Source organism: Varanus komodoensis, unplaced genomic scaffold (genome assembly GCF_004798865.1).
Source record: "Varanus komodoensis strain SLA01 unplaced genomic scaffold, ASM479886v1 scaffold9, whole genome shotgun sequence".
In the NCBI taxonomy this organism is placed as follows: Eukaryota; Metazoa; Chordata; class Lepidosauria; order Squamata; family Varanidae; genus Varanus; species Varanus komodoensis.
Window position 1 is genome coordinate 12035 of NW_025336598.1, and position 15689 is coordinate 27723.

The 15689-nt window shown below is 43.2% G+C and overlaps 1 protein-coding gene across 1 annotated transcript in view; it reads right to left on the bottom strand.

Annotated features, from left to right (window-relative positions):
- The window catches only part of LOC123017098 (von Willebrand factor-like), a 251520-nt gene that overhangs the window by 6076 nt on the left and 229755 nt on the right, over positions 1-15689 (bottom strand). Inside the window, exon 40 of the mRNA XM_044418233.1 lies at positions 7218-7331. Coding sequence (XP_044274168.1) covers positions 7218-7331 — 114 coding nt within the window. The remainder of the gene's footprint in view (positions 1-7217; positions 7332-15689) is intronic.

Sequence of the window (15689 nt, forward strand, 5' to 3'; positions counted from 1 at the left end):
TATGTTTAGCCTGCAGTCAACCAGTACCCCAAGGTCCCTTTCACAAGTGCTGCTCTCCAGCCACTTATCACCTAACCTGTACTTATGACAGCTATTCCTATGCCCCAAGTGCAAGACCTTGCACTTATCCATATTGAACGCCATTCTGTTGTCTCCTGCCCACTTCCATACTCTGTCTAGATCCTTTTCGATCTGGAGTACCTGCTCCTCTGTTGTGGCCACTGCTCCAGTTTTAGTATCATCTGCGATTTGATCAGCAGACCGTTCACCCCTTCTTCCATGTCTTTAATGAAAATATTAAACAGGATCGGCCCCAGGACAGAGCCCTGGGGGACCCCGCTTGTCACTGGCCACCATCCAGATGATTCCCCGTTAATGGTTACCCTCTGCTTTCGGTCAGTCAACCATGCCCTATTCCACCGGACAGTGCTTTGGTGTATCCCAAAACTCCTCAGTTTCTCCACCAGGATATCATGGGGCACTTTGTCAAAGGCCTTGCTGAAATCCTGGTGTACCACATCCACTGCATCCTCTCCATCTAGCCATCGCAAAACCTTGTCATAGAATTCCACAAGGTTTGTCTGGCAGGACCTGTTTTTGCGGAAGCTGTGTTGTGTGGCTGTCAAAATAGTCATTTAGTATCTGTGCCTGTTCCCTCATATCAGTCACTGGATCTCCTTCCTCATTTAGTGGTCCCACCACTTGTCTCCCCTTCCTCTTTCTATTTACATGCTTGAAAGAAGCCCTTTTGATTGCTCTTGATATTCTTGGCAAGTCTCAGCTCGTAATCAGCCTTGCGAAGAATCCTCCTGCAATGGGCCTCCTCCTCCCAGTATACCCTTTTGTCTATTTGCCCCAGTACCCATTTCCTACGGAGGTTCCTCTTTCGTCTAATCCCTCTAACAACCTCCTTTTGCATCCATGGTGGCACTCTCCCCTGCCTCCCCACCTTACTGGCTAGAGGTATCGTCAAGGCTTACACCTCCAAAACCTCCCTTTTGAGTGCCATCCACTCCTCCTCAACTCGCTTACCTTCCAGTAACCTATCCCAGGAGACTTTCCCCAGTCTGGCCTTCAGTTGGCCAAATTTGGCCCTCTGGAAGTCCCAGCTTCTAGTGCTCGACCTGCTGCCCGTCCGCAGTCCCCTGATCTCAAAGCAAAGGATGGAGTGATCACTCGCATCCAGAGCTCCCCTAATCTGTACTTCATCTATCAGGTCCTCTCTATTGGTCAAGACCAAGTCAAGGAAGTTTCCCCCCCTCGTTGCCTCTCGGACCCTCTGTGTGAAAAACGCTCCCTCAATAGCTTCTAGGAAGCGACATGACCTGGCTGTCACCGCCGAGTGAGTCTTCCAAGTAATATCCGGGAGATTGAAATCTCCCATAATTACTGTGTCTCTCCCCTGAGATATCCTTAGAATCTGGCCTGTCAGGACATCATCCAGGGTCTCAAGTTGACCTGGAGGGCCATAACATACCCCACTGTCAGGTTTCTTTCCCTGTCAAAACCCCTAAGTTCCCCCCTGACTGCCTCTACCGAATCCCCATCTGTGCTGCATTCTAACCCACTGCATCATATCCCTTCCCTGACATATAAAGCCACACCCCCACCTCTCTTTCCCTTCCTGTCCTTTCTAAAAAGGTGATACCCTTCTGTGTTCACATTCCAGACTTGCCCTTAATCCCACCAAGTGTCTGTGATTCCCACCAGATCATACCATCCTATTCCCAGGAGAGCTTCAAGCTCTTCCTGCTTATTTCCCATGGTCCTAGCATTGGTGTACATGCACCTCAACTCCTTCCCACCGCTTCCTTCCCTTGGAGTTCCCAGCCTCCTGCTTCCTCCCATCCTCCCTAATACCTGGCCCCTCTCTGAAGGAGTCCTGTCAGTCCCTGCAGTATCTCTAAAACCTTGCTCCCAGCGCCCTGATCCTCCCCTACACTTGCCCAGTGCAGACACGTTCCTGGGGGGCCTGAACGCCCCCTGACTCAGTTCAAAGTTTTCCGGACGAAGCTCGCTAGAGCATCTCCAAAGGACCCTTTCCCCATCCTCGTGAGGTGTAACCCGTCCCTTGCCAGAAGTCCATTGGCAAGAAAACGAGTGCCGTGGTCGAGGAACCCGAAGTGTTCCTTCTGGCACCACACCCTAAGCCAGTCGTTCACCTCGGAGGCCCTCCTGTCCCTGCCTGGCCCAAATCCCCAGACAGGTAAGACTGACAAGAAGGCCACTTGGGCCTTCAGCTCCCTGAGTTTCTTCCCCAAGGCCTCAAAGTCCCTGGTGGTCCCAACCACACCCTGCCTGGCCACATCATTTGTGCCCACATGGATCTCCAGGAGTGGCTGGTGACCCCCGGAGTGAACAGGACACTCCACTCTGTCCTTCACATGCCAGAAGCATGCACCCGGCAGGCAGCAAACCTCCCTTGTCTCCAGGTTGGGGCGGCACACTGCCGGCTCAGTGCCCCTCAGCAGGGAGCCCCAACAACAATCACCCGCCACCGTACCTTCCCGGTGCTGGTGGGCGGCCATGCCCTGGCCCTCGCCTCTCCTGCAGCAGCCCCCTTGCCGCCTGACATCCCAGGCTGGGGGTCCTGCTGGTCCCCTGAGGCCTCATCAGCCCCAGCCTCCCCAAGTGGAGAGAACCTGTTTCCCAGCTCCAGATTGGTGCCAGGAGAAGGAGGTGGCCGTGCTGGCCTCCTCCTCCTGTGGGTGACATACCTCCATGTCTCTGCAGCTGCTCCTCCCGTGGCCTCTCCCTCAACCCTCTGTCCAGAGGGGGGCTGCTCCGGGGGGGGGCTGGAGAGCTCTCTCGGCCCTCAGGCACCTCACCTCCTCTTCTAGCAGGGTCACCATCTTGCACCGAGGGCAAGTGTATCCCTGCCTCTGCTGGGGGAGAAGGGCGAACATGTCGCAGCTGTCGCAGCGGACAGCAACACCTGTGACTCCTGCCAAGGCCATCTCCTGGTTTGCCATCGGTATCCCTTCTGAGACCTTACCTTGGTCCCCTGTCTTGTGAGCTCTGTAGTTCCTCTCATTCGCCCAGTTATCCCAGACGAAAACCCACTCACACACACACACACACACGGATAAAATAAACTTAAATTTAAATTGGAAGAAAAACAAAGCACAGCACAGCACAAACAAAACAAACAAACAAACAATCAAACCTCTATGTCTCAGGGAAGTGCCCGGGCCGTAGCCAAGGGATGTAGACAAGGGATGTAGACAAGGGATGACGCCCCACCCCTCTGCTTCCTCCTGGTCCCTCTAGCCTCTTTGGCCCTGCCTCCTTCCTCTCAGCTGCTCCTGGCCCTCTGCTCCACTGCCCAGCTCCTACCTTGCCTTCGCCAGTCCCCTGGCCACTCATTGCTCTCTCCCAGCCTCTGCCTCTGCCAATAGGCCAGAGCCAAAAGGGCTTGCAGTGGCTGAGTGCGGCCTTATCAGTCCCTCAAGCCGGTGGCCCCCATAGGTGTTAGCTATCTTTCTCACTTTTGTGTGATCTGCAAATTTGACAAAGATTCCCTCTACCTTCTCCTCTTAATAATAAAATGTAGTAGCATAGTAGACCCACTGCTGTGCTCCGCAGAATCCAGGTCTAAATTTCACTCCTGATTGATGAGAAACTACTGATGAGTGCTCTTTAAGTATGTTTTTTCTAATAATTTCAACCACATTTAACCAGTGATCTAAATGAAATAACATGGAGAAATGTTATTTAGCTGAAACCAAGATTTTGTCTGTACATTCACTAAACTAACAACACAGTCAAAACAGAGATAAGATTAGACTGCTGAGATTAATTCTTGCCAAATTCATTCTGGCTTCTGCTAATCATCACTTCAGTGTTACTGAAATGATTATATCACTGCTTTATAACCTGCAGTAATACCTTCATTGCTATCTGATGCAAACTGACCAGACTTGCATTTTCTGGATCCCCCTTTCCCACCTCTTTAAAGATAGTAAGTCTATGTTGAATGTGTTGGAAACTGCCTTAGTATATCATAGCAAAGGCACACAGAAGCTATACCACTAACAAACTCAAGCTGCAAGGCTGCTTGCTGTGTGGTCTGATGCAGAAAATCTAGCTAAGATTATAAGACCATCTAGACTATTTATATCAAACAAAACAGTAGGGGTTTTGTACACACAACATCTGGTATTTTTGAATGCCTGTTAAACCATGCAAGCACAGCTTGAAGTTCATTAGAATCGACTGGAAGTAAGCATGGCTAGAAGAGAGACAGCCTATGCATGAGAGAGGGATACTTCCTCTAATGAAAATTCCTGGATGTGGAAGTGGCAAATTAGTTCCCATTAAACCATTCCTCACTTAGTGACTCTAAAGTTAGCCATATCTTTAACAGGATACAAACAGTGTGGTTGAAGAGGTGCTATATATTACTTTTATGTTTGATTTTTGGCTTTTAGAAAGTAGCCAAATAATTGCTGGTTGGGTATATGAAATAGTTATGCCTCTATGATAAGGGGTAAACCCAGATATCTTGAAAGATACCTTGAAAATGTAGTCAACTACTTCAGGAATTTGGGCTGAGGTGCCATCATGTGTATGAAACTCAATAATGCCCCTTGTAAGCTGAACAAATGTAAAGGTGGATGTCCTAAACAGGTGTTTTGAGTAGCAGGTCAAATGCAGACTTATTTTATATTGTTAATTCGTTTTATATTTTTAGTGTATTATATTTTAATTGATGTTTTGTGAGCCACCCCGAGGCTTCGGCGAATGGGGCGGCATAGAAATTTTCTAAATAAATAAATAATAAACTGTATTTCAGAAGGTGGATGTACTGTTGGCTGATGAGCTATCTGAAGACAATATTCAACAAGTACTTTGTTGCCTTTCACTAAAGTACCAATTTCTAGTAGTGTGGTATTCCTTTCACAAACCTTGGATGATGTACTTAGCAGGAGCATCCCTTCCTGAAAATAGATCCTCCCACCACAATTCTATGACCTGGTAATGTTCAGGTTTCATTATTGTGCTGCATTTGCTTTTAACAGTTTTAAGTCCAGGATTTAGCACCCATGGTTTTATGGGTTGGTAAAAGGGACTTGCCATGGAAGGCCACCTTCCTCAGTATCAAAAATCAGCAGTTACCCACATAATTAGGGAGGACATAGAAAACTCCAAATAGTCTGGGATGGCCTTTCTCAACATTTTCACATTGGAAGAACTCTTGAAATAATTTTCATGTCTCAGGGAAACCCTGCTTAAAATAGTAACAATGTGCTATTTATTCAATTTTGCTCCATTTGTTTCCAATTAATTTAAACAATTATTATTATGGCTATTTAGACTATTGAAATTATTAAATAACTCATGTTCACACACACACACACACACATATATAAATAAAATATATTTCACAAACATGAATGTGAAAACATTATGTATGTATGTATGTATGTTTACCAGTGACCTTTCATGGGACCGTAGGGTTCCAGGAAACTGGCTGTTAAAGTCTGCCGTAAGACATAGAACCGCCTGCTCCGATCTAAATCTATCCATGACGTTCTTCTGAACCCTTCTCTGCCTGCCTCTGCTTTCAGAGATTAGATCACCAGCATTTTCTGTAGGAGGGCTGGATTGCAACTCTCCCCTCAGGCAGATTCCATTGGCTTCATCTTCATTCCCCATTTGATTCTTTGTGCTATTAGTTTATTATTCTGATTTAGTTTGTTCTTAATTTTGTATTTATTTTCATTTGTTTTCATTGATTCTTAAACCATCACAAGTTATTAAAGCAAAAAGGTAAAAAACAATCTTTTCTAAATGACATGAAGTGTATAAATGGTAATAAGATGATGAACTGCAGGGTTAATGCAACAATTATGAGCCAAATCCAGCCAAAATCAATATTTTAAAGACTTATTTATTTCAGTGGGAGAGCTAAGTGTACAGTTAACTCCACTGTATTAAACCCACTGTGACATCAAGAATCACTGAGCTAGTGGGTGGCCTTGGGGGTCATCTAGCCTAGTCACCTGCTGGATGAATTAAGACCACAATCTGTAAGGAGCCTTTCCAAATGAAAACATGCTTGCTGTGCAGGGAACTGCAGTACAGAAGAAAGTAGCATTGTGTATTCCTCCCAAATTTAATTGCAATATCCAGCACAATGTACCATTTGAAATGCAGAAACAGTCATTCAGAATAAAATCAACAAGACAACATGGAAAAGCCAGCAGCAAAAATACAATAAAAATAAAAAACAGGTATCCATTCTGAAATAGTGATGCAGCACAAGATGGATAAAGGAGTCACCCTTATTTGCTCGGGAAGGAAAATCAGAAGGTGCCTTTGCTTCATTCTCTTACAATTCTTGCCTCAAGTAAATGAGGAAATCAGTGGTACAGAAGCATTAGTACCAAGCTGATTCATGTAACTAATTGTGTAACTGCTCAATCTTCAAAAGACAAAACAATCACTGCCTTTTATGCAACAACTATGCCTCTGATACCAGAAGAAAAAGTAGACACATGGGATATATTCACTTCAGGTCCATCCTCGGCTTACATTTGGCAGGGGATTCCAGCTAAGAAAGGGGAAAGGAAGGGCTGCACTGGCAGAGGTTGGTCCTGCTGTCCATAACTGCATGCAGAATCATTCCTCCACAACTCAGCTAGTGAGAAGTTTGCTGGCAGTTGAGCAGAAGAGAGAGGGCTCCAATGGTGACTGGCAGGATCAGCCCCACAGCACGACTCATGAAGTTCTCACCATCTGTATTGAGGGAACAGCCATTCTGTATGGCACTGACATCATCACAGCCTGACCAGCAAAAGCAAAAGTCAAGCTGAGGGGCAGGCAGAAAAGGCCTGCTTGGTTGCTTCCTCCCGAGGAATGAATGCTGAGTGGACTCTTCGCCTGCCATGAACCTACTCTACCTCAAGTCCAAAGAGGAGTTTGAGAAGGAGATGGAACAGAGCAGCCAGCAAACCTTTGCCACTGTTGAAGGATTTGTGTTTTTTTGTTTATTCTTTTGTTTGACTATGATTTACATTGTTATCCGGGTTCAGATGACATGCTAAACCACAGGTCCAAAACCTAAGCCAAAATGCTAAGCCAAAATTCTAGAACAAGCCATGGCAACTTGGGGTGGTTTATAAACAAGGGGTTTCATGTGACATGTTACACTCCAGTGGCTTAGTATATTGTGCAAATCCAGTCAATTTCTCTCCTTTAAAACTGTGACTTACTTCATGCCAACGGACAACATCTCCATCTCCCCGAAAGTGAAGTGTTGTCTCTTCACACATAGTCTTCATACACTTCCCACAGCATGACCTTTCTTTGCTAATGTATTGATATCCCTTGGGGAAAAATAGAAAGATACATGAGATTGTACAACTTCCCATTGATGGTGCAGCTATTTTAAAAAGGTAAATTAAAAAAATAAGATTTAAAATTAATTACCCATGCAAGACTACAAAGAATACTGGCCTTGCAAGACAGGGGGAAAAGTATTCTACAAGTATTAAGTAATCAAGCTGCTGGAGCAAATGACACATGATAAACCTTCTGGAGTCCTATGTCGCAGATTTTTCTTGATATCTAACACATTAATTAGAATTACTGCAAATCTCTCTTTTTTTTCTTCTCTCTTTTCTTTATTAGCAAAAGGACATTTTCCATAAATAAAATCAGCTCTGCAGTATCTTAAATGGCATTCCCTTAATTGGGCATTACCATATTTTTCCGACTGTAAGACGCCCCCATGTATAGGACGTCCCCCACTTTTCTTATTGATCTCTGAGCAAGCAAGCTGCTGCTGCTGCATGCACACACCTGCCACCTCCCCGCCTTCCCACACACACGCTCCTGTGCCCGCCTCCCCCGATTGCACCTGCAATCATGACAGTCTCCTCCCAAGTGTGCCTGCGCCTGCACCAGTCTCCCCCTGATTGCACCCACGATTGCACCCATCACGCAGCACGTCCATGGTTCTCCTCTCGGCCCCCCCATGTATAAGACGCCCCTCCATTTTTAGGTAAATATTTTAAAGAAAAAGTATCATCTTATACACAGAAAAATACAGTAACTCTGTAGACTCATGCTGTAAAACATGCTGTCTATCAATGAGAGTAATTCTGAAGTTTTACAAAAGCTTCATCTTAAGCAGTTTTACATCATAAGTGAACAGACATGTTGATCAACTCTCCCAGAAGGGATAGAAAACAGGAATTAAGAATAAGAAAAAAACACAGAAAGGCAAAAAACAGTACGCAGCCATAGTCCATCAGTTGCCCAGGGAAGGATGCATGAAAATGTGGGGCTCCAGAAATGTAAACATAAATTGGGTACTTTTTATCATATGTGGTGGACTTGAGATAATGTGAAAAAGTATTGGATTAAAATACATAAATGGCTTGAGGAAATGTTACAAAAACCTTTAGCTTTTAAACCTGAAGTTTTTTTATTAGGCGTTATACCAGAGGACATTAGTAAACAAGAAATGTATTTGATTTTACATGTAATCACTGCGGCGAGGGTTGCATTTGCTCATCACTGGAAAAGTGAAGAACTATCCACCGATGAACTGATTCTAAAAAAGATCCTGAACTGTGCAGAAATGGATAGTTTGACTTTATCATTGAAGGAGAAGGAAGATACTGACTTCTATCAAACTTGGGACTCTTTATTATTGCTAGAGAAACGGGACTTTACATAGATTTAAATATGTTTTTAAGTTATCATAAATGGAAAAAGAAGGGTGTGTGGGCTGACCCAGCGGGCTCGATGTTTTTGATGATGGATGTTGTTTGTAGTTTGTAGTTTTGTTATTTAGGATTTTAATTTCAAATAAAACTTGTTTAAAAAAAGAAAATGTGGGGCTCCAACAAATTAGTTCAAGGATGAAGCTAATTAGGATGTACTTGCCATAGAAATGGGGTGGGGTTGGTATAAAGACCTTCCAAGACAGATAGGATTCTAGTTGCCTTGTTGTTCTGAAGAAGTAATGTAGCACAAATCACTAAGTGGTAACTTTCAGCTGATATTCTAAAGATATGGCCTCTGTGCTTTCTCTTATTTTTAAAAATCTTTGACAATGGCAGCAAATATCAAAAACATGGTTTTTTTCAAGAAAGCATTAAATTTTATTACTTCTTGTGCATTACTCCTTGTGATTATGGTTGTGTAACTACAACCATTATCTAAACAAATTGATGGTTCTATGGCATTTAAACTGCTTAGAAAATATAATTTAAAATTGAGGTGAGAGTAAGCCTCTGAATTCAGATGCTCACACTTATCCAGTATGGAGTGGGAGAAGCAGAAGAGGGGAGCTTCATGGCTGTTTGTGGCTATCAGTGATGGTGTCTGAAAAAGGTAAGGAAGGAGACTCAGGTAGCTTCAGGATGCTTCCAGTTGACCACTCCAGGCTTCTCCCCTCCATGCACCCTGAAACACCCCTGCTCCAACATTGCTTTCCCAACCTTACAAAACCAGGAATGCATTCTTTCCATAATGGTTGGGAGAACATGGCTGGAGCTATGAATTACAGCACTGACAGTAGAATGTTGGTCTTACTTGGGAGCTAGGAATCTGAATAACCCTGTGACTCCCCCTGCTCCGACAATGTCTAGGGCCCATGAGTTTGTTCCCTAAATCTGATGTACTAGAAACAACAGTGTCTTTACTTGTCACAAGATTGTTGTACACTTTCTGCCAAAATGGATATTTACATGATCTAATATTTTCAATACCTGCTTCTTTTGTATTCTGTACCCAATTTATTATATTTTGAGGATGTAGAGATATAAAATATAAGTTTCTGTGATGTCAATGCCTAAAGCTGACCCTATGGAAAACATGAAGATCACTATCTACAGGACTTGAGGGAGAAAAATAATAAGACCTGTCCCAGAAGATAATAGCTTATGTAATTTTCTATGCTTGCATAGGTAACTTGGGAGTAATAATATGCAGCAGCTGTGGGGAGACTCGCTCATATTTTGTTACACAAATTCTTTTAACATGCACTGCCAAAAAATAAAATATAAATTGCATCTGAACAACTAGATAGGACTTCCCTGCACTTTATTTGGTTCATAGAATCACAGAATAGTAGAGTTGGAAGGGGTCATGAAGGCCATCAAGTCCAACCCCCTGCTGTTGCAGGACACCAAGTTACACCACCCTGTAGCATTCTTTCCACTTGTGAAGTAAAGGCTGCTTGTGTGTGTGCAGTAGACTTTTGTTAACCTCATGAAAGCCCACAATATTTCATGGCTTGCTTTCCATTGATTGATCAAACTGTTTTCATTTACTAATTTTTAATGTACTCGAGCTGCTTCTGTTCTTATGGTGTCATTTGAATTCTTTTTATATCATTGCTATCATTCTACCTGGTTATCTTTCAAGTGGCAATAAATTCTTATTAGTTGTGGTAAAATAGCTAAGGCCTCAATCCTGTACAGGAGTCTAATGGTGACGATGTGTGAGGGCCACACATAGGCCCTTGTCTACACACACTATGTAGGAATGTATGAGCAATTCATGTCAGCATAGCTCATTAGAGTGAACACAGACTCAGATGTAATCTGTGGTCAAAGTTTGTGCATTTCTGAATTTCTTATGTGACTCGTGCCCCCCCCCCAAAAAAAAATGTTTGAAAGCATGTGCACAATTGACGCCTGTACTGGAAAAATCTACACCAAAATCTGCATGGAGTTTCTTGTGAAAAGGAAAAACAAACCTTACAATCTGATATAGAGTATACTAAGAGCAAGGATCAAGATGGAATTTGGAGAACTTCAGTAAGCTCAGGTTTTGCTGATTCACACATCCCTATGCTTGACTTTCCAATTTTGCCAAGCTGAGCAAGAGATCTGTAAGGGTATTGTATTCTCGCTTGCTTGAACATGAGTTGAGCTCCCAATGTGGTTACAGATCCCAATAAAATAGGATAAAAGGAACAAGAGTGAAGACTAAGGAGGTAAATGCTAGTATGCATGGAGAGACTGGTAGCAGGTCCAACATGCTCAGTCCCATCTTCCTATGCAGATTTAGCCCTCAGGCATTCGTGCAAATCCCTTGGCAAAGTTTAGGAGTTAGGCCGTTATACTTCCGTTTATACATGTCTAGGACTAAGCTGCACGAGACTTAACTCTGAACCAAGATGTGCTTGGCTGAAATCTCTCTTCAACCCCAAATGTGGTAGATGGCCTTATGCAAGCCACTGTATTGTCCATCTCAGCTTCCCCTCTGTAAGATCAATAAAACAATACTGCACAATTGTAATGATTACTGAGAAACTGTATGGGAAGTGCTTTGAGAACTTGAAATGTGACATAGAAATATTAAGTCTTCAAAACATCAGATGACTCTTGCTCTTCCATGTGCCAATTCACCCTTGAATCCATTAAATGTCTTGCTTGCTTGTTTAGCCTTTTAAATACTTTTTAAGAATTAAATTTGCTCATTTCACTCAAATAACAGCCCTCCTTAAAGTAATTTTCCTTTGATCTTTATTGCATCTAATGGTAAGCTGTTTTACACTCATGCTGAACATCTGGTGAAAGACCAACTTTACCACTTCAAAGAAAACTGTCATTCTGAAATATTAGCAATTAAACACATAGGTTTCATGGTCAACCTCTATTATGCTAACAATATATCATGTCCCAGTACAATTGAAACAAATATTCTGGTTTTCATATGTAATATAGCTGCTGGGCTAGAAAAATGTTTCATGATCAGCTTACATGTGATTAGTTTACTGGCTTTGATTAAACTGTGTATAACTGAAAATCAGGAATATTTATAATCCTACCACTTATGCAATTTCACAATTCCCAGGAAGCAAGAATGAGAAACCATATCAGGACATAAATGTTCTTTTTTGTTTGTATGGGGAAGCTTTTAAAATTGTCTCAGACTTTGTTATTGTTATGTGTAAGGTTTAATAAGTATACATTTACACAGAAATTATTCTAAAAATGAAAACATTCAGGTGACATTAAACTGCAGACACCCCTCCTCCTACTAGTGGCTGACTCAGCAATTGTAGCAGGTCACGTTTGGAAGATTAATGTGGAATCTTCTTTGGCTGAAGAGTAGTTGGGCCACTAGTAAAACAACTTTTTACCAGTCAGGAGAGCCACAGCAAAATATGCTAAAGAAAAGGAATACCAAGCTACTTCATTATCTTCTGCTTTCTGAGCACTAGAGGAATATTACTCAAGACATTATTACCTTCATATCCCACCTTTCTTATTTATTTCTGATTTTTATACACCACTCAATTACCACACGCTCAGTGAAGTTTACAACAATTTAAAATGAAGAGCAATCCAAACATATTAAATTCAATATATTTGATAAATATTAATAATCTGGGAAGGCCTGTCAGAAGATATCTACCTATTTAAAGCTTTTATGTACCATCCAACAACTACAGTGTCAGGATGGTCTAAAATAAAAACAGAATAAAATGAAGCACAGCATCCAATAAGTCCAATAAGAAAACCCACATTAAAACCTAATCAACCTTAAAATGATGAGCAAATAAAAAGGTTTTAGCCTACAACTGAAAAGAATACTGAGTCAATGCCAGTGAACCTCTCTGGGAAGTGCATTCCATAGCCGGGGTGCCACTGCCAAGAATCTCCTTCTCCAGGTAGCCACCCTCCTAATTGCCTTCAAGGAGGGCTCCCAAAGAAGGACCTCCATGCCAGATCCTAAGGCAGGGGTCCTCATACTATGGCCCGCAGGCCAAATACGGCCCGCAAAGGTCATTTACCTGGCCTGCCTCACAGCTTTCGGACTAATTCAGAGAAAACAATCTCCGAACGAGTCCGAAAGCTCTTAGCCAGTGCAGGCATTCTCTGAAACTCTTTCAGTTTTGGAGACTAGCAAAGAGCTGGCGCATGTGCCAAATTGTAACAGCAATCTTCCACTGTGCATGAGCCAGCTCTTCCCCCTATTGCACAATGCGTTGGCTCTGAATACAGAGTGGGAATACAGAGCAGGAATACAGAAGAGAGGAGGGTGGTGGGAAGAGAGACGAAGACACTAAAATGATAGAAGGTAAGAAAAATATAAGTTTTAAAATATATTTTTAACTATATGAGCCACATCCCTGGGATGTGGGCCAAGCTGTGGTTGCCTCACCGAGCCTGGGGGTGGACAGGCCGAGGTGGAGCAGGAGCAGGGCCACAGCTCCCACACCACCACCATGGCCTTCTCAGGGCAAGCCACCATTGCTATTGGGTGGCCAGCATGCTTCTTTCCCCCACTGCAGGGAGAGGTGGGAAGTGCCCTGCTTGGCTGGCCACAGCCCTGTCCCTCGCCTTCCCTCACCTTGACCCATGGAAAGCAGCCATTACCTCCCTCCTTGTGGCCCTCTCCTGGCCAGGGGAAGCTGCTCCGCACCCATCTTCCATCTTCCCGCTCCCACTCTCCCTCCCAGAGCCGGGTGAGTGCCTGCGAGTGGACCTTCCTCCAGCTTGGAAGTAATTGAAGGCTATCTCTTGATCAAGGGTCACCCTCTTCAGGATGGGCCTGATCACTGCCTCTGTCAAAGGGGAAGGAACCTGATCTTCCCTCAGAGAATCGTTAATAACCTCCCGGATCCAGGTACATATTCCATCTTTGGCTCTGATGAGCAGCCATGAAGGGCATGAGGGTCGAGCAAAATGGTGGTGGGTTGGACCAGTCCAAGCACCTTGTCCACATCCTCAGGCTGCAGTAATTGAAACTCATCCAAAAAGACAGACCAGATGGCGCTGTGGACACTTTCCATTCAGGGACCTCATATTTACATATTATACATATTTAATCCCCTTTTGAAGTAACAGTCTTGGAATCGGACACATCTCACCCAGCAGACCATCCCAAAGTTTAAGGAAGACCATCAAAATGACATCTGGCTAATTGACATCAGTCCTTCAGAAGCAAGCTTCAGCTGTCCTCAGATTACTGTACCAAGTGAGATGGAACATATGGACAAAGATGCTCCTAAAGATATTTTGGACTGAATCACCAAGGTCTTTAAAAGTAATTTACCAATACTGCATCCAGAAACCTATCAGTAGCCAGGGGACTTTAATATCAGTGATATATGGTCCCTTCATGAAGTCCAGGAAACCAACCTGGTTGCCATATTTTGTATGAGTACAGGTTTCTGAATTTTCCTGAGTTGAAGTTACTTCAAAGAATCTTCCTCTTGCAAGGAACCCAAGGTGTCTTACAAGGTTCATCTCTTCATTTTATCCTCGCAACAACCTTTTGATGTAGGTTAAACTGAGAGAGAGTGACTGACCCACAGTTCCCTGGTGAATTCCATGGCTGAGTGGAAACAAGAATCCAGACCTACTGAGTCCCAGTCCAGCATTCTTAATTACTATACCACACTGGATCTCAAAAGTTGCTTCCAGGATTCAGCATTCAGCATTCATCATACATAATCCACATCAACAATCCACATTTTATTTCACTAAAAAGATTGTGTAATATAAGTCCAGAGCTTCTATCAAGGGAAATATCCATTCACAGCACTGAAATTTGTGAGCTTTTGTAATACAAGACTGAATGCTAGCTTTAAGATCCTAATAGTGCTGATGTTTATGGAGGTGGCTGCTGGGAGGATGCTTGCTCTGTATCGGGTTTTTGTCAAGGCCTCATCTTGTAAGATATTGGCCATGGCTTTCAGCATATGCAGAAAATAGTTGATCTTCTGCTTGTGTTTTACTAAATAAAGTAATTATTTCACCAACAACATAGAAACAGAGTGAGTCAGAAACAGAGCCAGAAACAGAGTGAGCCATCTAGTCTGACCCCCAGTTCCAGCCAGTTCCGCTCATGACATGCCTACCATGTCCATGTCCAGCCTATCCTAGAACACCCTCACCAATGGGGCTTCGACCACCTCCCATGGAAGCCCTTTTTGTACCCAAGGAGTCCTAGCTGTCAGGAAATACTTCCTAGATCTAAACCATTTAGTAAAACATTTAAACAAATATAAACTCTGTTTTTAATGTTTTAAAAGTGGGTAATGGAAAGCGGTTAGAATGAGAAAAACATCCTTCTTGAAATTTAAAAAAATAATGCTTACACTGTTCCTTGTAGTTCCCAACTAAACATTACAGATAATGTTCACGATCCAAAATAGTGCATGCACACCATCTGTGAGTACATCTGGGTTTTTGGACAGCTTTTTTCTTTCAGAGTTTCCACCACAGAACTTCTTGTTCTGCATTTTAAGCACCCTAGAGTTTAAAAAATTGTTTGGGAGCTTGGAATGAAACTTGTTTTAAAATGGAAATGAGGGAGCAGGGAATAGCTCACAATGACATGTGGCATTTTTCTTGAAGCGGCTGCCCCCCTGAAACTCAAGGTAGCTTAAAATGCAATTTGGTGGTTCCTTATGATAAGATTTTGAACATCCAGCAAACCTGTTACGAGCTCAACTGATGTGCACAAATGAATATGCAAAAGAAGCCTATTATTACAGTCTGTTCTGTTGGCAGATAGACTGCATTAAAAATCACTTCCAAAAAAATTTCCTTGGTGTCAAAATTGTCCTAGAATGCACACACAGTCAGAGCTCTGGTGCATGAAGCAAAGTGTAAGTAGCCATTGGCCTTGAATATGGGACCTCAAACTATGGCCCGCAGGCCAGATACAGCCTGTCTAGGTCATTTACCCGGCCTCCCTCAGAGCTTTCG